We start from the raw sequence: 20751 nt of genomic DNA, 5'->3' as shown, positions 1-20751 counted from the left end.
ATATAAATCAAGTATAAAAATCAAATGTGTATTCATATTTGAACTGACTGTGTATAGTTCATAATGCATGAGCAAAACCGAAAGCTTCTGTGATGACTGCCCTTGTACTGTTCACCATGTAAGAACTTATTCACTATGTAAGAATTTGTTCTCCATGTAAGAACTTGTTTGTTATGCCTCAGAAGACTGGAGACTGACGAAAATTAGGCTTGGGGTGGATTAATGATTGTGCATTGAGCATTGACTCCCCTATACAGAATTTTATTGTTGTCAACAACCATTTGATCAATAAATATGAGAGATGCCCTCACCAAAAAAAAAAAAAAAATTCCTATTTCCAGCCTCCCCTGGAATATCAGGACATCTGGGATGCTGGCTTTGTATTGACTCTGATGCAGCTCAATGATCTGCATAGTGGCCAGCCTCCTTGGGACACCGGCTGCTAGATCGCAGTCAGCACCACTCCACGCCGGAGCCCGCTCCAGCTTGCTGCCCTTTGCCCACCACCTGTGGGGCTTCTGTAGGCAGCTGCGCGTGTGACCCCCCGAGAGGCTGAGTTTTTAAAATGTGTCTTTTTCTATTTAAAAACTTCAAGAATTTCAAATATGTAAAAAAAGTATGCAGAATATAATGAATGTGAATTATATCTCAAAGAACTGTTTTTTAAGAAAGATAACTCCATTGTAACTATGATGCTACAACATCTAAACTTTCATATACTGGTTGACTCAAAAAGTGGAAATCCAATCAACAGCAGAGTGTACCAGGCTCCTACCTGAATCATTCAAAGGAGAATGATTTTAGCTTGGTATAAAAATGGACTTTTTCCCTGCTCCAATTACTGCTCCCAATTATATATCACTTCACTTTGGTTCATTTTCAGACCCCAACCTCTTGCATGTTTTCCCTGGAATTCTCTCCTCCTGTTACCACTATCACATTCAACATTTAATCAAATCTCTTAATCACACAATTTTATGAATGAGACGTCTTGGCCTGGAGCCCTCCTTCCTCTGTTCCGTGATGCGAGTATGGGAGCTAAGCCTGCCGGCAGGCCTCAAACACTCCCTCACCTAGAGCCTCCCTCACCGTTCTCGGGGCCGGCCTCCTTGGGATTCCAAGGTGTGCTCGCTCTCTCGTTCTCCTCACTTACTCCACTGAGGCACAATCTTATGCAACATCCTAAGAAAGGATGCTGGGTGACCTTCTGGAGACTTCTTATGTTTCATCTGTATTTTTTATTGACAGTTTGGTGTGGCAAAGATTTCGCCAGCACTGAAAGACATTTTCCCTTGGAACTTGGAAAGCCTTCCTTTCCTTGTCACCTGACATCTAACGCTGCTAAGCAAACAGCTAATGCCAGTTTTATTTACAGGTGACCTGATTTTCCTTCTGGAAACTTGCAGGATATTCTCTTTGTAATTTCAAAACTGCCCATTGTGTGGGTAGCAGTGGGCCTTTTCAATCTGGAAAATGTGATCCTCTTCAGCTAGACATATTCTCATTCTGTTACTTTCCTCATTTCCTCTCCTCCATCATGTTAATCAGATGTTGAAATTCCTTTCTTCCATATTTCCTCTGCATCTTTCTCTCTTGTCATTTTACTGTATATTCGAGGGTAGGGAAACTTACCTTCAACCCTTCTAATGAATTTCTTATGCCAAAATTGTATCTTCAGAGGAAGGGGGAGCTGAGGGATTACTGCTCAGTGGGTACAGAATTTCTTTTTGGGGTGAAGGAAAGTTCTAGAAATAGTGATGACAGTTGTACAATACTGTGAATGTACTTAATGTCAATGGTACACTTAAAAATTGTTACAGTGGCAAATTTTATACTCTAGATACCTGGCCACAAAAACTTTTTAAAATTATTTCTGATTAACCTGAGTCTAATATAACCATGACTTTTTTCAGGTCTTTCTGTTTCAGTTTTATAGACACACTTCTCCAATTTCAGGACACTAATTTTTTTTAAGTTCTCTTCTGTTTCTAGAATCATTTTTGTTATACTCAGGACCTATAGTTTTGTATTTCCAATCGTATGTCCGGATGAGCGAACTGAGAGGCTGGGCGGGGAGGGAGGCCTCCCTTGGTGGCAGGATGTGGGTGGCAGCTGTGCTGGCCATTTACCTCCCACCCGTCCCTACCAGGAGGAGGGGGGCTTCAGTCCCAGGTGCAGACACACATTAGCCACTCCAGGTCTCTCTAGACTGCTTTCCTTAAAAGGACCCTCCCTTTTCACCAGGGATAAGTGCTCAGCTGCCCTCTGTGTGTAGTGATGAGCTTGAGCTGTGTACAACACTTCACTATGGCCCTGCTTTCCAAGCCCACTTCCCACTCCTGATGTCTCTGGCTCCCTGGGGCAGGGGGCTCCCCCTCCCAATGCATGTCTCGGGAGGCACTCCTGCCCCTCTGCTGTGGGGTCCCCCCCTCATCTCCTCTCTGTCTTCCAGGAAGACACAGCAGGTCCTCAACCTCTCATGTTCATCTCCTTCCTGGGCTCTTTTATCATTTCTACACCTTTATGAATTAAAACATAATTGTAATCTCAGGCAGGAAGGAAGATAAACACATATGCTCAGCCTTCTTTCTTGAACCGAAAATCGTCCTTAAAGACAAAACAAAACAAAAAACAACTAACCTAATACATATCCTTATAAGTTAAGGTCCTGACAGAAACTAAGATGACCTTATAGAATTAGCGAGGCCACAGCTTTAAAGGCAGAACAAAAGCAGAATTCACTTCAGGCGGCCAGGCCCACACCAGAAGGCACCGAGAGGCAGTGTGACCTCTGGCAGCCCTGATCTGTGAGTGTGGCTGACTGCAAATGTCTGCGAGTCACAGCCTTCGATGGTGACTCTCTCACTAATAACAAAACTGTTTGAAAGGAATAAACCTACTATTCCAGAAGAGCACCCATTTTGAGTTTTACAATAATTAGAACTTCCAACATCTGTTCCAGAAACATTTAAGGGGTTTGCATACATATTCCTGTACACGTGCAAGAAAGATTTACTTTAGCATTCACCTGCAACATGAGGGAAAAACAATTGTTACCTTATAAACAATTAAGTGGAGTGCCTCGTAAGTTTCATCTGTGTTCACAAAAATTTGGGGGAATCTACATTTTGCTTCTGGATCATTAAGGTTCAAGGGTCCAGTAAGAAATCTGAAAAGCACAGAGATGACTCAATTCAATCAGGTAAATTGTAAAAAGGAATATATAAACAGAGTACATTCCTACTTAATAAACATCCATTTTTTTCTTGAAGCTAGATACTACCTGGAAAACACTAAATCAGAATATAATAAACTAGAATTATTAACTCACAGGAAACAATAGGATTTCCTTTGTTGATTTTTGCTAATAAAATAATACAGTAATCTAGTGTTCATGATTTTATCTATACCAACTAAAATAACAAAATCCAATACTGTGTATCAAAGAACAAAGTCCTACCTTCCATAATGTTGTAGATTTCCTGGCATTTCTGACCTTATTGGAGAATCCCTTCCCGCCAACTGGAAACAAATTTAATGTTGAGAAGTGACTTATTAGACTTCCAACTTTCAAAGCTTTGAAAAACAGCATTCATGTTCATCAGTTGGCTTTAGGCCATTTTTCTGTATCAATTTCTCATATTCCCTCCCACCAAAATAAGGGGGGGTGCCTACAAGGTACCTACAGATGCACCGATTTTTTTTTTTAATTTTGGTATCATCAATCTACAATTACATGACGAACATTATGTTTACTAGACTCTCCCGATCACCAAGTTCCCCAAACATACCCTATTACAGTCACTATCCATCAGCGCAGTAAGATGCTGTAGAATCACTACCCTCCCCGTGACCCCCACCCCACATTATACATGCTAAACATAATGCCCCATTTCTTCCCCCACCCCTTATCCCTCTCTTCCCACCCTCCTCCCCAGTCCCTTTCCCTTTGGTAACTGTTAGTCCATTCTTGGGTTCTGTGAGTCTGCTGTTTTGCTCCTTCAGTTTTTTCTTTGTCCTTATGCTCCACAGATAAATGAAACCATCTGATACTTGTCTTCCTCCACCTGGCTTATTTCACTGAGCATAATACCCTCTAGCTCCATCCATGTTGTTGCAAATGGTAGGATTTGTTTTCTTCTTATGGCTGAATATCTCATTGTGTATATGTACCACATCTTCTTTATCCATTCATCTACTGATGGACACTTAGATTGCTTCCATTTCCTGGCTATTGTACACAGTGCTGTGATAAACATAGGGGTGCATCTGTCTTTTTCAAACTGGGCTGCTGCATTCTTAGGGTAAATTCCTAGGAGTGGAATTCCTGGGTCAAATGGTATTTCTATTTTGAGTTTTTTGAGGAACCTCCATACTGCTTTCCACAATGGTTGAACTAATTTACATTCCCACCAGCAGTGTAGGAGGGTTCCCCTTTCTCCACCTCCTTGCCAACATTTGTTGTTCTTAGTCTTTTGGATGGTGGCAATCCTTACTCGTGTGAGGTGATATCGCATTGTGGTTTTAATTTGCATTTCTCTGATGACTAGCTATGTGGAGCATCTTTTCATATGTCTGTTGGCCATTTGAATTTCTTCATTGGAGAAGTGTCTGTTCAGCTCCTCTGCCCATTTTTCAATTGGATTATTTGCTTTTTGTTTGTTGAGGTGTGTGAGCTCTTTACATATTTTGGATGTCAACCCTTTATTGGATCTGTCATTTATGAATATATTCTCCCATACTGTAGGATGTCTTTTTGTTCTATTGATGATGTCCTTTGCTGTACAGAAGCTTTTCAGCTTGATATGGTCCCACTTGTTCATTTTTGCTTTTCTTTCCCCTGCCTGGGGAGATATGTTCATGAAGAAGTTGCACATGTTTATGTCCAAGAGATTTTTGCCTATGTTTTTTTCTAAGAGTTTTATGGTTTCATGACTTACACTCAGGTCTTTGACCCATTTTTGAATTTACTTTTGTGTATGGGGTTAGACAGTGATCCAGTTTCATTCTCTTACATGTAGCTGTCCAGTTTTGCCAACACCAGCTGTTGAAAAGGCTGACATTTCCCCATTGTATGTCCATGGCTCCTTTATAATATGTTAATTGAATGTATATGTTTGGGTTAATCTCTGGACTCACTATTTTGTTCCAATGCTCTGTGCGTCTGTTCTTGTGCCAGTACCAAATTGACTTCATTACTGTGGCTTTGTAGTAGAGCTTGGAGTTGGGAAGCAAGATCCCCCTAGTTTATTCTTCCTTCGCAGGATTGCTTTGGCTATTTGGGGTCTTTTGTGGTCCCATATGAATTTTAACACTATTTGTTCCAGTTCATTGAAGAATGCTGTTGGTAATTTGATAGGCATTGCATCGAATCTGTATATTGCTTAGGGCAGGATGGCCATTTTGATGATATTAATTCTTCCTAGCTAAGAGCATGGGATGAGTTTCCATTTGTTAGTGTCCTCTTTAATTTCTCTAAAGAATGTCTTGGAGTTTTCATGGTATAGGTCTTTCACTTCCTTGGTTAGGTTTATTCCTAGGTATTTTTTTTTTTTTGATGCAATTGTGAATGGAATTGTTTTCCTGATTTCTCTTTCTGCTAGTTCATTGTTAGTGTAAAGGAGTGCAACAGATTTCTGTGTATTAATTTTGTATCCTGCAACTTCGCTGAATTCAGATATTAGTTCTAGTAGTTTTAGAGTGAAGTCTTTAGGGTTTTTTATGTACAATATCACATCATCTGCAAATAGTGACAGCTTGACATCTTCTTTACCAAACTGGATTCTTTGTATTTCTTTGTTTTGTCTGATTGCTGTGGCTAGGACCTCCAGCACTATGTTGAATAAGAGTGGGGAGAGTAGACATCCCTGTCTTGTTCCTGATCTTGAAGGAAAAGCTTTCAGCTTCTCACTGTTAAGTATGATGTTGGCTGTGGGTTTGTCATATATGGCCTTTATTATGTTGAGGTACTTGCCCTCTATACTCATTTTGTTGAGAGTTTTTATCATGAATGGATGTTGAATTTTGTTGAATGCTTTTTCAGCATCTATGGAGATGATCATGTGGTTTTTGTCCTTCTTTTTGTTGATGTGGTGGATGATGTTGATGGATTTTCGAATGCTGTACCATCCTTGCATCCCTGAGATGAATCCCACTTGATCATGGTGTATGATTCTCCTGATGTATTTTTTGGTTTGCTAATATTTTGTTGAGTATTTCTGCATCTTTTTTCATCACGGATATTGGTCTGTAATTTTCTTTTTTGGTAGGGTCTTTGCCTGGTTTTGGTATTAGAGTGATGCTGGCTTCATAAATGAGTTTGGAAGTATTCCCTCCTCTTCTATTTTTTGAAAAACTTTGAGAATGGGTATTATGTCTTCTCTATATGTCTGATAAAATTCAGGGGTGAATCCATCTGGCCTGGGGGTTTTGTTCTTGGGTAGTTTTTTTATTACCGATTCAATTTTGTTACTGGTAATTGGTCTGTTTAGATTTTCTGTTTCTTCCTTGGTCAGTCTTGGAAGGTTGTATTTTTCTAGGAAGTTGTCCATTTCTTATAGGTTTTCCAGTTTGTTAGCATATAGATTCTCATAGTATTCTCTAATAATTCTTTGTATTTCTGTGGGGTCCATCATGATTTTGCTTTTCCCATTTCTGATTCTGTTGATGTGTGTAGATTCTCTTTTTCTCTTAGTAAGTCTGGCCAGGGGCTTATCTATTTTGTTTATTTTCTCAAAGAAACAGCTCTTGGTTTCACTGATTTTTTCTATTGTTTTATTCTTCTCAATTTTATTTATTTCTTCTCTGATCTTTATTATGTCCCTCCTTCTGCTGACTTTGGGCCTCATTTGTTCTTCCTTTTCCAGTTTCAATATTGTGACTTTAGACTATTCATTTGGCATTGTTCTTTCTTTAAAAAGGCCTGGATTGCTATATACTTTCCTCTTAGAAGTGCCTTCACTGCATCCCACAAAAGTTGGGGCTTTGTGTTGTTGTTTTCATTTGTCTCCATATATTTTGATCTCTATTTTAATTTGGTCATTGATCCATTGATTTAGGAGCATGTTGTTAAGCCTCCATCTGTTTGTGAGCATTTTTGTTTTCTTTGTACAATATATTTCTAGTTTTATACCTTTGTGGTCTGAGAAGTTGGCTGGTAGAATTTCAATCTTTTGGAATTTACTGAGGCTCTTTTTGTGGCCTACTCTGGAAAATGTTCCATGTGCACTTGAGAAGAATCTGAATCCTGCTGCTTTTGGGTGTAGAGATCTGTAGATGTCTGTTAGGTCCATCTGTTCTAGTGTGTTGCTCAATGCCTGTGTCCTTATTTTCTGTCTGGTGGATCTGTCCTTTGGAATGAGTGGTGTGTTGAAGTCTCCTAAAATGAATGCATTGCATTCTATTTCCTCCTTTAATTCTGTTAGTATTTGTTTCACATATGTTGGTGCTCCTGTATTGGGTGCATATATATTTATAACGGTTATATCCTCTTGTTTGACTGACCCCTTTATCATTATGTAATGTCCTCCTTTAACTCGTTACTTTGTTTTGAAGTCTACTTTGCCTGATACAAGTACTGCAACACCTGCTTTTTTCTCCCTATTGTTTGCATGAAATATCTTTTTCCATCCCTTCACTTTTAGTCTGTGTATGTCTTTGGGTTTGAGGTGAGTCTCGTGTAAGCAGCATATAGATGGGTCTTGCTTTTTTATCCATTCTATTAGTCTGTGTCTTTTGATTGGTGCATTCAGTCCATTTACATTTAGGGTGATTATCGAAAGATATGTACTTATTGCCGTTGCAGCCTTTAGATTCAGGGTTACCAAAGGTTCAAGAGTAGCTTCTTTACTATCTACCCATCTAACTTAACTTGCTTATTAAGCTATTATAAACACAGGCTGGTGATTCTTTATTTCTTTCTCTTCTTATTCCTCCTCCCCCATTCTTTATATGGTAGGTGTTTTATTCTGTACTCTTTTGTGTTTCCTTTGACTGCTTTTGTGGGTAGCTGATTTTATTTTTTGCCTTTAGTTAGTATTTAGTTGGTCTGCTTTCTTTGTTGTGATCTTATTTTCCCCGAAGACATCTATTTAGCCTTAGGAGTGCTTCCATCTAGAGCAGAGCCTTTAAAATATCCTGTAGAGGTGGTTTGTGGAAGGTGAATTCCCTCAACTTTTGCTTGTCTGGGAATTGTTTAATCCCTCCTTCATATTTAAATGATAATCGTGCTGGATACAGTATCCTTGGCTCAAGGCCCTTCTGTTTCATTGCAGTAAATATATTATGCCATTCTCTTCTGGCCTGTAAGGTTTCTGCTGAGAAGTCTGATGATAGCCTGATGGGTTTACCTTTGTAGGTGACCTTTTTTCTCTCTCTGGCTGCCTTTAATATTCTGTCCTTGTCTTTGATCTTTGACATTTTAATTATTATATGTCTTGTTGTTGTCCTCCTTGTGTCCCTTGTGTGGGAAAATCTGTGGGCTTCTTCGGTCTGAGAGACTATTTCCTCCCCCAGTTTGGGGAAGTTTTCAGCAATTATTTCTTCAAAGACACTTTCTATCCCTTTTTCTCTCTCTTCTTCTTCTCATACTGCTATAATACGAATATTGTTCTGTTTGGATTGGTCACACAGTTCTCTTAATATTCTTTCATTCCTGGAGATCCTTTTATCTGTCTGCCTCAGCTTCTCTGTATTCCTGTTCTCTGATTTCTATTCCATTAATGGTCTCTTGCACCCTCATCCAGTCTTTTCTTAAGTCCTTCCAGAGATTGTTTTATTTCTGTATTCTTCCTCCTGTCTTCATCCCTTAGCTCTTGCATACTTCTCTGCAGGTCCATCAGTATGGTTATGACCTTTATTTTGAATTCTTTTTCAGGTAGATTGGTTAAATCTATCTTCCCAGGCCCTCTCTTGGTGGTAGTCTGGGTAATTCTGGACTGGACCAAATTCTTCTGCCTTTTCATGGTGGTTGAGGTAGTTGTAGGCAGGTAGCGCATGTGTCAGCCAGGAGAACAAAGTCCCTTCCTGCTTGCTGGTTGCCTTGCCCTTCTCCGTTGCCTGTGTCGGTTACCTGCACCTCGGGAGCAGCGTCTGGGTCAATCCCCTAAGCTGTCATGGGCGGGGCTGTCATCAGGGTATCCCAGAGCCCTGCAGAGGTGGCAGGCACGCTGGGTGTGCTCTCCTGCGAGAACAGAGCCCCTTCGGGCCTTGCCCTGGCTTCCTCTGCCTGCACCGGGCAGGTGCATGCTGGGGGCACCCTCTGGGTCTGGCCTAGGCGGCTGCGCACTAGGAAGAAGGTCTGAGTGGTTGCTGTGTACGAGGCCGCTCTCCAGCTGCTCCGCAGCTGTGGTCAGGGCTGCTCTCCGGCTCCTCCGCCGTGGGCGTGCTGCTGTCCGGCAGCTCCGCCGCTGTGGGTGGGGCTGCACCACCCAGGGGGAACGAATGGCAGGCTGCTTATCGCCATGAGGGGTTTCAGAGCTGCGTTGCCACCCAGGGCGCTGGGGTGCCTGAAGTTCCTCAGTATTCCCAGCCTGCTGGGCTGAGTTTGCTGGGACGATTCCTTTCAACTGTGTAACCCCTGTGCCCTTAAGACTTTCAAAAAGCACTCACTTTTCTTTTGTCCAAGGGGCTGCGGGGACCTGCTCGGAGATTTTACTTTTCCGTTTCCTTAATATCTAGCACACCATGCAATGTGTATCTGTGCTCCTGGTGCGGATTACTAGGGCTGGTTATTTAGGAGTCCTGAACCTCCCGTCTCTCCCCACTCTGACTGCTTTCCTCCCACCCATGAGCTGGGGTGGGGGGGAGCACTCGGGTGCCATCAGGCTGCAGCTTGTATCTTACCACCTTCGTGAGATGCTGAGTTCTCACAGATGTAGATGTAGCCTGGCTGTTGTACTGTATCCTCTGGTCTCTTTTAGGAATAGTTGCATTTGTTGTATTTTAAAAATATATATATGGTTTTGGGAGGAGATTTCCACTGTCTTACTCACACCACCATCTTGGCTCCTTCCTTCAGAACGCACTGATTTTTAACCAGAGCTCTGAAGACATAACTTCCTCGTTCCCTATGCTCCACATACAGATTGGAGTTCCTTTAGTGGTGGGTAACTGAAATCTAGTATGCAGTTAATTTGTGCTAGGCAGTGACATACATTACTCCTTTTCACCCCACAGGACCCCTGTGCCCTGTGGGTGATACACTCTTCCTATTTGGTAGGTGGAAACCAAAGTTTGTAGAAGTTCACCAATGTGCATAGCACCTGAGTGGCAGGCCAGGTGTCACATCCAAGCCCGTCTGACATCAAAGTCCTGCTTTCGGCCATGACATCATGCATCTCTCTATATTTATATTTGTAGCACACTCCTAGTTTCTTTCGCTGAGGGCACACAATTTCAAGATGCATAGGAAATGAAAAAAAATTAAAATCCCATAGTCACATTAGGTAAAACTTGCTATTCTTCTAAAATTTTTTGATGTTCTTTGGTCTATACAAAGTTTTGGCATATAACTACAGAAGAAAGCATGAAAAGCAGAAAAAGTCCAACAGTTAAAATGCACAGGCAACTCTCACATTTGTGGTCTGTGAGAAGACCCCACACGGTCACATTCACACTGCTGTGTTGTATACTGTGGCTTCCTATTTTATAACCCGGCTCTCTGGGCATGATAATCAAGTAGCAAGTAGAGTATTCTGTTGTGGCAATTGCATGTCAGACATGGGAGAGCCACATGAAGTCATCCTTCTGAGGGTATGGACATAGGCAGGTGCCTTAGTATTGGGGAGAGCCTGAGATCAAGTCCTGGCTCTGCGCTAACTTGCCAGGTGACCCTGGGTAAGCCATTCAAGCCCCTGAGCCTGGATAACCCTTCTGCGGGACAGAGATGAGGTGCCTAACTCTGAGGGCTGCGTCCGGACATCTTGAGATGATGCCGGGCACTCAGCACAGCATCTGGCACAAGGTATGGACTTCAGCAATACTGGCTTCTGTATACAAACTTCCTGGGAAGGAGCAAAGCACAGATTTGGTCCTTCTCAAAAACTTTCTTTCAATTTCTTATCAAGGAGATTTTTCCTAGTCTTTCAAGTTATAGATTTAAAAAATAGAGAGAGGGAGGGAACGTGAGCAAGTGAGCACATGCATGCACCTGAGCCAGAAGGATGATTTTTATGGGCTATGAATGCTTTCTGCTTCCAACCTAATGAAAGCTACACAAGGACCTTAAGGGAGCATGCTGCAGTGTTATTTCTGGTTCTCTAGGGAAAACCTGAAAATTACCAGGGTAGAAAAGCCAAGCAGGCAATATAACATCTACTCAAAATTAGGTCCCATTTGTCAAGGAAAGACTGAAAAGCATATGCGGTTTGAACTGAGAACACCCCACACATCCGTATTCACCCTCCTGTGTTGTGCCCAGTGGCTTCCTCTTTAACAGACCTGCCTTTGGGCATAATAACAAAGTACTAACAGAGGGCTCCATTGTGACAACAGCATGTCACACACAGGAAAGCCATCTTGTGTGATGAAAAGGCTACAGAATTAACTACAGTTTTATCAAAGATCCCTGGCATTTTCAGAGTTCCCAGAACCCTACCTGAAATCCCAGTTTTTCTTCTACTCAATGAATACCTCCTCTTAAAAACAGACCTTTGCTATTACATTTGAACATACAAGCTGAACCTACAAAAACAGTTGACATACATGGTTTTCTATGCTAAAAGATACACAACTAGGTATCACATTAGAAATGTAAAATACAGACCAGAAATGTACCCCAAACCTGTGTATCTGCATATTGATGTGTGTGGCACATACATACAGAGGGGCAGAGAGAGGGCATTCAGCATCCAAACATACCTCAGGTTCCATGTGCCTCGGGAATAGAGACGTGGTTAGGTATTTGTATAACATTCTCATGTCCTCCTGTTCTAATCCACTCCTGAAATATCAGAAAGGCACTGTGTTAAAAGTTTCGAATTGGTCTTGTCTTTCCATTGCTCTATGATAAAGCCCATCGTTTTTGCTCTTCCATTTTATTAAGAAGCCCTTATCTGGACTGGGAAGTTCAAAAAGGGAATGGATTAATCTTGAGTCCCGGCACTGGAACTTTATCCTGACCTGCTAAAGGCTCCTGTGTCGTTTTGTTGTTTTATGTGCCACTTTAAATAAAACGTCACAACAGATCAGATTATCTGGCTGAAGTCCATGGGAGATTCTCCAGGAAGCACTAGGAAGCACAATACTCCACTGTGGGCAGATCTCTTTGATGTCCGGGCTGCACGGTAATGCCACCTTTTCACCCAGAGTCCCAGGAAATGCTGCTGGGTTGCAGATGGCGAACCCGATCCTGTTATGCCTCAGAAATGTATGTGGGTTTTAATCCTCTGGATTTCAGTGTAGGCACAAAGGAGGAGGAGGAGAAATAAACAAACTTTCAGGCAAACTGTCTAATCTGGAATGAGGCAAGAACAAGGAGCATGTGGGAAAAAGTGCTGAGAAATTAGCAGGCATTGGACTGTATTTGAAATTGGTTCTTTAGGCAGAGATATAAACAGATGATGAGTCTTTTTTTTTTTTTCCTACACAGGCCAATTGAAAAAATCCTGTGAGGAACCCTATCTTTACACAAAGTAAGCATCTACCTATATTCCTGAGGACCTCATCTTTTCCCAGTGTAGCCTGATGTTGGAAGAAGTCTGGCTTGTCTTGGCAAATAAATGCTGCTCGCTGCCTTAGACTCTTCCAATTTTACCTGACCTTTTTGTCTTTTTATACCACCTCTCTTCTTTCACAGTTCAATTTCCATGTCTTGTCCATCACTAAAATTATAGGGGAGCCCTACCCCCTCAGGCAGGCTTGTTTCCTGCCAAGTAGAACCTCACTGCTTGTCCTATGACAACCCCAAGAGGCTGAAAGAATCACCCAGCCAACTAGGCAGATGGATTTCCCAAGTCAACCACATGCAAGGTCACCCACATTTTTCTTTTGCAGAAATAAATGAGATAAAGGGAGAAAAAAGAGAAAAACACAAAGGTTCTGGATATTATTTACCTTTTAAGACATAAAAAAGAAGGAGCATGGGAGGGGCTGTTAATGGTAAGATATTACAGAGAGAATTAGGTGCTGGGCAGTTTCTTCTAGAGCTGTGCTTCTACCAAAAGTGGCAGTGGGCACAGCTGGTTGCTGAGCACTAGAATTGCGGCTTGTCAAAATGAGTGTAAAATACACACTGGATTCTTAAGATACAGCACAAAAAGCATAGCTTTGTTTACATGTTGAAATAACAGTTCAGATATAGTGGGCTAATTATATATATTTAATATATATTATATATAAATATTAATTTCATCAGTTTCTTATTTTAATGTAGCTACTAGAAAATAAAAATTATGTATGTGGCTTACATTATATTCTTCGTGGATGATGGTGTTCTAGGCCAGAGGACAGACACTAAGTAGAAAACAACTTGTCAAAAGAAATGAAGACAACTTTTTGAACTGCTTACTACATGCACTGTGTAGGGCTTTGTTTCTATTATCTCAACTGAGATTTAATGCTAGGCATTAAATACTTTGGTGTTGACCTTCTGGATAGAAAACTTAAAAAGAAAAAAATTTCATGGCCACCAGCTGTCCAGAGCACAAAACACCAAACAGGCGACTCCCACTTCACCTGTGTAGAGGCCTGCCCAGGTTGTAGAGTCCACTGGCTCTGACCATAACCAGTATCTATCGTCGCCCATCCCTGTCCCTGCTCCCCTACAGAAATAAATGAAGTAATACTGTTTCATTGTTATGCAAGATGTTTTTACCACTGGGGAAAAGTTCTTATAACTGCATGGCAATCTTCAATGACCTCAAAAGAAAGTTCCTTAAAAAATCAAACAGAATGTCCTTTCTCAGCACAAATATCTACATAAACAAATAAAAACATAAAGCAAACAAAATCCTGCACTGACAAGTACAAATGATTCAGAACTCTGTCAGCGGCCCACACCAGACAGGAAAGAGCCAGTCGGTGCACACAAGTACAAAAGTTCTCAGTCTCTCAAATACAGTTCTTTAATATGAAGATTACTTTTCTTAAAAAAATACAAAGCAAAAACTTTTCTTCAGCCTAAATCTCAACTGACTCATTTGTGTGCCAAGGATGCTACTAGTTTGTCAAGACTGGGTTTTCTTGTTTTATATACAACTGTGCCCTGTTTTTACTTCAGTATAAACAGACTCTCACTCTTTTGCTCAAATCCCTCCACACCTGCCATGAGTGGAACAGCAGGTCCAATGCTGCAAGCCTCACATGGCTGCGGTCGGGAGTCCACGCCCTCGTTAGCACTCCAGCTCTGCTTCTGCTGCAACACCAAGTTACTGAATTTGAGAACTTCTTTCAGTAGTAAGCCCTAATAAGAATGGGGTGGTGATCATTCAATGGAGAATTCTACACATTAGGATCAGTTTAGTCTGTAAGACAGACTTTTATATTTGGGACATGACAGTAACATAATCTAGCCGAGATAAAAGAGATGGTCAACTTTGACTAGATCAAGAAGCAGCTAAGGTATTTAGTCATAAAAGCATTTACACCCCTGAAAAGGAAATCAATTCACTAAAAAGAAAGTTCTTTCAAAGAATAGGTGCAAAATTCTGGACAAGAAAGTCACGGAACATCCTTTCACCAAGAGAGTCATGTCTAACCCTATCATGGCCACTGGAAGATGCAAATCCATCTATTAAATACAACACAGTTCAAAGAGAACTGTAGGGTATTTTCTACTAGTCATTTGCTTTGAGCTCACCATCAACACTTACTGAGCACATACAATGTGCCACGTCCTGGCCATGTGTTGGGACAGAGATGTTTCTACCCTCAATCAGATCATTTTGAAACAATGTGATAAACCATAAGATACATATTCTGTTCATGAAGTATAAAATACTTCCTTAGTATTTAAATATACCAGCTTTCTAACTAGCAATGGCCTCTCAAAATGTGCTATTTTTCTTGAAGCTCCTTCTTGTCACAACTGCCTGGAACCAACCGTTCCTCCATCAGCATGTTTGGGTGGGACCACATAGCAGCTCTGTGCAGCCACCAGAACTAAGCACTGCTCAACTCCAGGAGATGTCATCCACAAAGACAAAGACGCCAAGATGACACCACATGTTGGAGTCCTGTGAAGCCACCTCTGCTGCTCATGCTGGCTCCAGGGACTCCCAGCATGAGCAGCTGATTTGAGGGGCACCCTCTTGCCCTAGGCTTGTACCCTTCCTCACTGCCAGAGTTCACACCCATATCAGGGCTTGTATTGTATAAGGCAATCAAAATCCTGCACTGAAAGGTACAAATGATTCAGGGACTGCGTCAGCGGCCCACACCAGACAGGAAAGAGCCAGTCGGTGCACACAAGTACAAAAGTTTTCAGTCTCTCAAATACAGTTCTTCAATATGAATTCTTTAAAAAAAAAAAAAAAGCAAAAACTTTTCTTCAGCTTAAATCTCAACTGACTCATTTGTGTGCCAAGGATGCTACTAGTTTGTCAAGACTGGGTTTTCTTGTTTTATATACAACTGTGCCCTGTTTTTACTTCAGTATAAACAGACTCTCACTCTTTTGCTCAAATCCCTCCACACCTGCCATGAGTGGAACAGCAGGTCCAATGCTGCAAGCCTCACATGGCTGCGGTCGGGAGTCCACGCCCTCATAGTGCAACACCAAGTTACTGAATTTGAGAACTTCTTTCAGAAGTAAGCCCTACCAAGCATGGGGTGGTGATCATTCAATAGAGAATCCTACACATTAGGGTCAGTTTAGTCTGTAAGACAGACTTTTATACTTGGGAAATGACAGTAACATAATCTAGCCGAGATAAAAGATATGGTCAACTTTGACTAACTCAAAAAGCAGCTTTATTTAGTCATAAAAGCATTTACACCCCTGAAAAGGAAATCAATTCACCAAAAAGAAAGTTCTTTCAAAGAACAGTCCCAAAATTCTGGACAAGAAAGTCATGGAACATCCTTTCAGCCAAAAACAAACGGCCTGGATCCACACCCCACCCTTGAGGGCCACATCCTCTATGCAGTCTTATGTACATTCATGCGGCTTTCCAGAGCTTTGTCTTAAATAGTTGATAGCATTAATAGTGTATCCTTTCTTCTTGAGTTTCAACACTTTCATCAAAGAAATTGTATTTTTGTTCCTACCACAGGAGCAGATGTAGTTTGATGACAGTGGACAATTTCCTGGTTTTATAGCACTTTTCACTTTTTGGATATTAAAAAAGTTTAGCTTCTTCAAGAAAAAGAGTATGAAAATTATGCTTTCCACATTTACTTTATCACATCTTTGAAGATGTTTTTGGAAAAATACCAAATTAAAGATAGGATCCCTAAATCTAACCTGATAGGAACATTTTTCTCCTCCTTTCATGGAACCAGTTTTAAATTTCCCTGCTTGGTCATTTTAACCAAAATCTCCCTAGTTTTAGTTTAAATAATCACTGCTTTATTTTGACAATATTTATAAAGATGCCTCCTACCTTGCCCACTTGCTATTAGTTCCAGTTTGACAGCCTGCTATCAATCTAGTCACTGCTGTTTTTCTTATCCTAAGAGACTTTCTTCTTTTACATGCCGAGCCTTACGGTGTACATACCAGATGAGTTGATCGTTATAGAGAAAGGCAGTGTATTTGACTATACTCAGGCTTTCCTCCATTCTATTAATAAACGACTGGATTTTCAAATAAGTCATTTTATCCAATGGGAAGAAGCTGATTCCACCAAAAATGTCAAGCAGATCACAAGACTGCAAATGCAACGTTTGCAAATACTGTAGAAAGAAATAAGGCACAAAACTTAATAGTACATCAATTAGTACTCTGACAACTGAAAATAATTAGTTGTAATTTATGGTACAATTACATACTAACAAACAGCATACTGACAAGACCATTAAGTAGGTAAGCCACAGACAACTGGATTTGAAATCAGCATCAATTTCAAACATAACTAGTTAGTGTTTTATTCAGAATTGAGTTTTCTCTTTAAAGTGTTTGATTCTTTATATCAGTGCTCCTCAAATCAGATTAACCTCATTAGGGATCCACACAATGGCACCATGGACAGACAGTGCCATCTTATAGTAAAATCATGTTGAGAGGACATGTGGTCAGTTGTAACCACCAACAGAAAGCTGATGGGCAGGAGAGTAATGAAGACAAGAACAGGAATCAGGAGATAGCATGGTTATTGAAGTGAAGAAACAAGAAAAAAATTCACAAAACCAATTTAACAATAGACATCAAAGGTTTTAGGGAGAAAATAAAATGAGAATATCCTAAGATAAACTCAATTTTCTCAGAGCTAGAGTGAGATATGAAAATTCAGTTTAGAATGACAGAGAATGGCAACTATTTAGGGTCACTCATTTACCCTTGCAGGGAAGAAATCACACTACTAACCACTAATGGGATAAAGTCTGTTACAGCCAAAAACTTTTACCTTGTGTCAATATAGAATCTGCCCAGTGAACAGAATCAATCCATAAGAATGTGCAACTCAGGTAAAGAGTTTAAATTTTGTTAATTTACTAATCCACCATATAGTTCACTTTTGAGTAAGCTCAGCTTGCCACATGCAAATAGAACCAGGATGAAGCCAAAAGATGTCCCCAAGATGCTTTAAGGAGCTGGGCACAAATGGATGCTCTGATCCTACACAAAAGGTCAGAAAAACATTCAAGAGTGCAAGTCTAACCAACTTCTTCACTGGTCCGGTCCAGTTTTACCAGACTATCTTAAGCTCTGCCATGTCCAAGTTCTAGGTTTTTTTGTAAATTAAAAACAAACTTGACCATGTATTTCTAAGGTTCTGTTTGAACACTACTGAGATTATTAATAAAATTTGAGATACTTACCCGATGGAAGAATTTTTCTAATCTTTCTTTTAGGAGCTTGACACCTCCATCTTCCATGGCTTTCACAAATGTACCATTAAACAGCTAATGGTGTAAAAGGATTTTTTAAAAATTTCAATTTCTTCTGCCCTTCAATTACCTAGTTTAAAAAGTTCTTTTTCTTTTAGATGAATTTGGCTAATACCCCCATTCCTTTTAAATATAGAAAATGTTTACATGAGAAAGCATGAATTATAAAATAAGTCACAAAAGATTAACAGTTAATTGATGTAATTTTTATGAAATCACCTGATTGTTTTGTGTATAGTTTTTTTAACCTCAACTCATCCTAAATTTCACTTTACATAAACAATACTGCCAGATTTCTTAAAACATACAAACATCTGTGGTACGTGATTTCAAGATTGTGGACTCTCTTGTTTACTAATGGGAATATGTTCCTAGTACGAGACCCAGAATAGAAAAGGGCTCAATACTCAGTGAGTAAGTGTAGGTATATACTTCAATGCCATTTCAAAGGCTCCATTATTTCCTTCCCTAAAAGACAGCCACCTTGCAGTCATCTAAATTATTTTTAAACAATCTCTATAAATAGGGGTAACTGGCTAGATTCAATTCAGAAAGAAGGTCATGCTTACCTTGTACATGCTGTAGCACTGTTGCAGCACTGAACTGTAAACCTTGTCCTACAAAGAAACAGCATAGATCTCGATTTAAGTAAAAAAAATGCTTATTGCATAGCAAAGGTACACTGACTCTTGGTAAAGCAATATAATGCTTACGAACTTGGGCCCACTCCAGTTGTATGCTGAAATTGGAGCTATATGAATTTAATTATGAACCAGTAAGCCTAATTTTAGGAGGGCTTTAAAGAGAGATGATTAGCAGAAGGCATTATTGAGACAGAGTACACAGTTTGACAAGACTGCACTGTCAACAAGACATAAAACTTCCTATTGTACAGAGAAACTTACGTAAAATGACATAAATCTGACTTAAGTCACTCAGGATATTCAGTAATAAATCTCTGAAGATATGCAATAAAAAATGACACATTACCAGCAATTCCTCCTCTTGGTACTCAACAACTGGTTTTCCATCTTTACTTTGCTTTTCAATTATAGGATTCCGAACAACCTGCAAAGTTTTAATGAACTCAAGTTACATAACAAATCAATTGTATTTTTTAATTTTTTCTCTAAATTAAAACATTTGAACATGCCACAACACCAAAAACATAACTTCTTAAAACAGTCTTAAGAATACACCAAATAGGAATTTGACTTTAAAACTGCAACCAACTTCATCGCAATTTTACTTTGATGTAATAGCCAGAGGACTTGCCTACAGTTCTAACATTAAAGATCGCCCACAACTTCATTACACAAATTCAAAAAAAGCATATAAATACCATGACCATCCAGAAATTCTCTTCTGGTTCATTGAAGAACTGTCTATTCTTCTGTGTATGTAAAGATTTTGCAGGTTTTGATGGACTAAAGGTCCTAAAAAAGGTTAAAAGAACACGTTGGGGACAATGCTCCAGTGTAAGTTGCAAAATTCACTGAGCAAAAGCGCAAAGACATTACCTTGTAAATTGCACAATAGCTTCACATAATCCGACATTTCTAATTTTTTCATTCTTTTCTACTTCATTTGGATAATAAAACAAAATTTTATTTTCCTCCTAAAGTATAGAGAAACAAAACCACAACATTAACAGAAGCATTTTTTTCACCTGTGCTGTTTAATGTCAACCTCTCATGTCACACATGCTAACGGCAAAACACAGCACTTTTTTTAGAAAAACAAGAACTGTCTTCTCACTGTGTAAATAACGCCCACCGGCTTGAAAGGCAATTGTGACACTAGGCTATTATTCTTAAAACTCAGTCTTTGGATTTCTTTCCTCGTGCTAATCTGTAATTAGCCAACTATTGTTAAGAAATAAGCCTGTGTGCAAGTGTACAGATATACACCTCCCCGCAAATTAAACCCTGAAGGTTCACGGGCATCTGAGCTGACAGCCTTTTAAAAGACTGATTTGCTGTCAACAGAACCTCCGGACATCCTTTGAGGAAGTCACCGTCCCCACCTAAAACACAAAGAAACTAGCTAACAAAAAACCCCTGGAATTTAGATATTAATTAAACCGGATAATTCTTTCCAAGGTTCTCCAAGCCTTCATTATTTTGGGGCTACAGTCCACCGCTCTTCCTCCACGCTCCTAGTCGGGGACTGCCAGTAACAAAGACACAAACTCGATTTTAATCACCCAGGATTGATGCAAAAAGGATGCTCAACCCGTGTGCAGCGATCAGCCTGATGAACCTTCAGTACACAGGCAGGCACTGACCTGGGACCTGAAACAGACCCTGCCTGCGTTGACTGCCGCCGGCGTCCCCACCGTCGGGGCGCACACCTGGCGCACAACAGCGTCGGTAAATGCCGCTCGAGTAGGGCAGAGAGGTGCTGGCTGGCGCCGGCGGACCCGGGCCGTCTCCCGGGCGCACCCCGCAGTTCCCTCGGCCCGACACCGGCCAGCGACCCCCGGTCCTCCTCCTCGGACCCTGGCTGACGCCCGCGAGGCCCATCTCTGCGTACCTCTCCTTCGCGCGGCCCGAAGCGCGGGTTGTAGATGAAGAAGCTCAGCAACGCCGGCGGGAACTGCTTCTCCTGGGACACCCCAGCCCCGGGTCCGGCCGCCGCTGCCGCCATCCCGGCCCGGCCCCCACCTAGAGAGCCTCCCTCCGCCCGCCCAGAGACAGCCAGCCTGAGGAGACCGCACTTCCGCCTCGCTCACGGCCTCCCCGGAAGTGGCCGCCGCCGGCC

The 20751-nt window shown here is 40.9% G+C and overlaps 1 protein-coding gene across 1 annotated transcript in view; it reads right to left on the bottom strand.

The window, feature by feature from the left end:
- Positions 1–20738, bottom strand: part of CCZ1 (CCZ1 homolog, vacuolar protein trafficking and biogenesis associated) — a 40304-nt gene extending 19566 nt beyond the window's left edge. Inside the window, exons 1-10 of the mRNA XM_036897032.2 lie at positions 20524–20738; positions 19509–19606; positions 19331–19424; positions 18979–19056; positions 18558–18605; positions 17920–18003; positions 16658–16833; positions 11860–11941; positions 3461–3522; positions 3058–3169 (exon numbers count right to left, since the gene is read on the bottom strand). Of these exons, the coding sequence (XP_036752927.1) occupies positions 3058–3169; positions 3461–3522; positions 11860–11941; positions 16658–16833; positions 17920–18003; positions 18558–18605; positions 18979–19056; positions 19331–19424; positions 19509–19606; positions 20524–20637 (948 nt within the window). The 5' untranslated portion in view covers positions 20638–20738. The remainder of the gene's footprint in view (positions 1–3057; positions 3170–3460; positions 3523–11859; positions 11942–16657; positions 16834–17919; positions 18004–18557; positions 18606–18978; positions 19057–19330; positions 19425–19508; positions 19607–20523) is intronic.
- Between the last annotated feature and the right edge of the window lie 13 nt (positions 20739–20751).

The sequence above is a fragment of the Manis pentadactyla genome, chromosome 10, assembly GCF_030020395.1.
Source record: "Manis pentadactyla isolate mManPen7 chromosome 10, mManPen7.hap1, whole genome shotgun sequence".
NCBI classification, from domain to species: domain Eukaryota; kingdom Metazoa; phylum Chordata; class Mammalia; order Pholidota; family Manidae; genus Manis; species Manis pentadactyla.
This window is presented reverse-complemented; position numbering and strand designations above follow the sequence as displayed.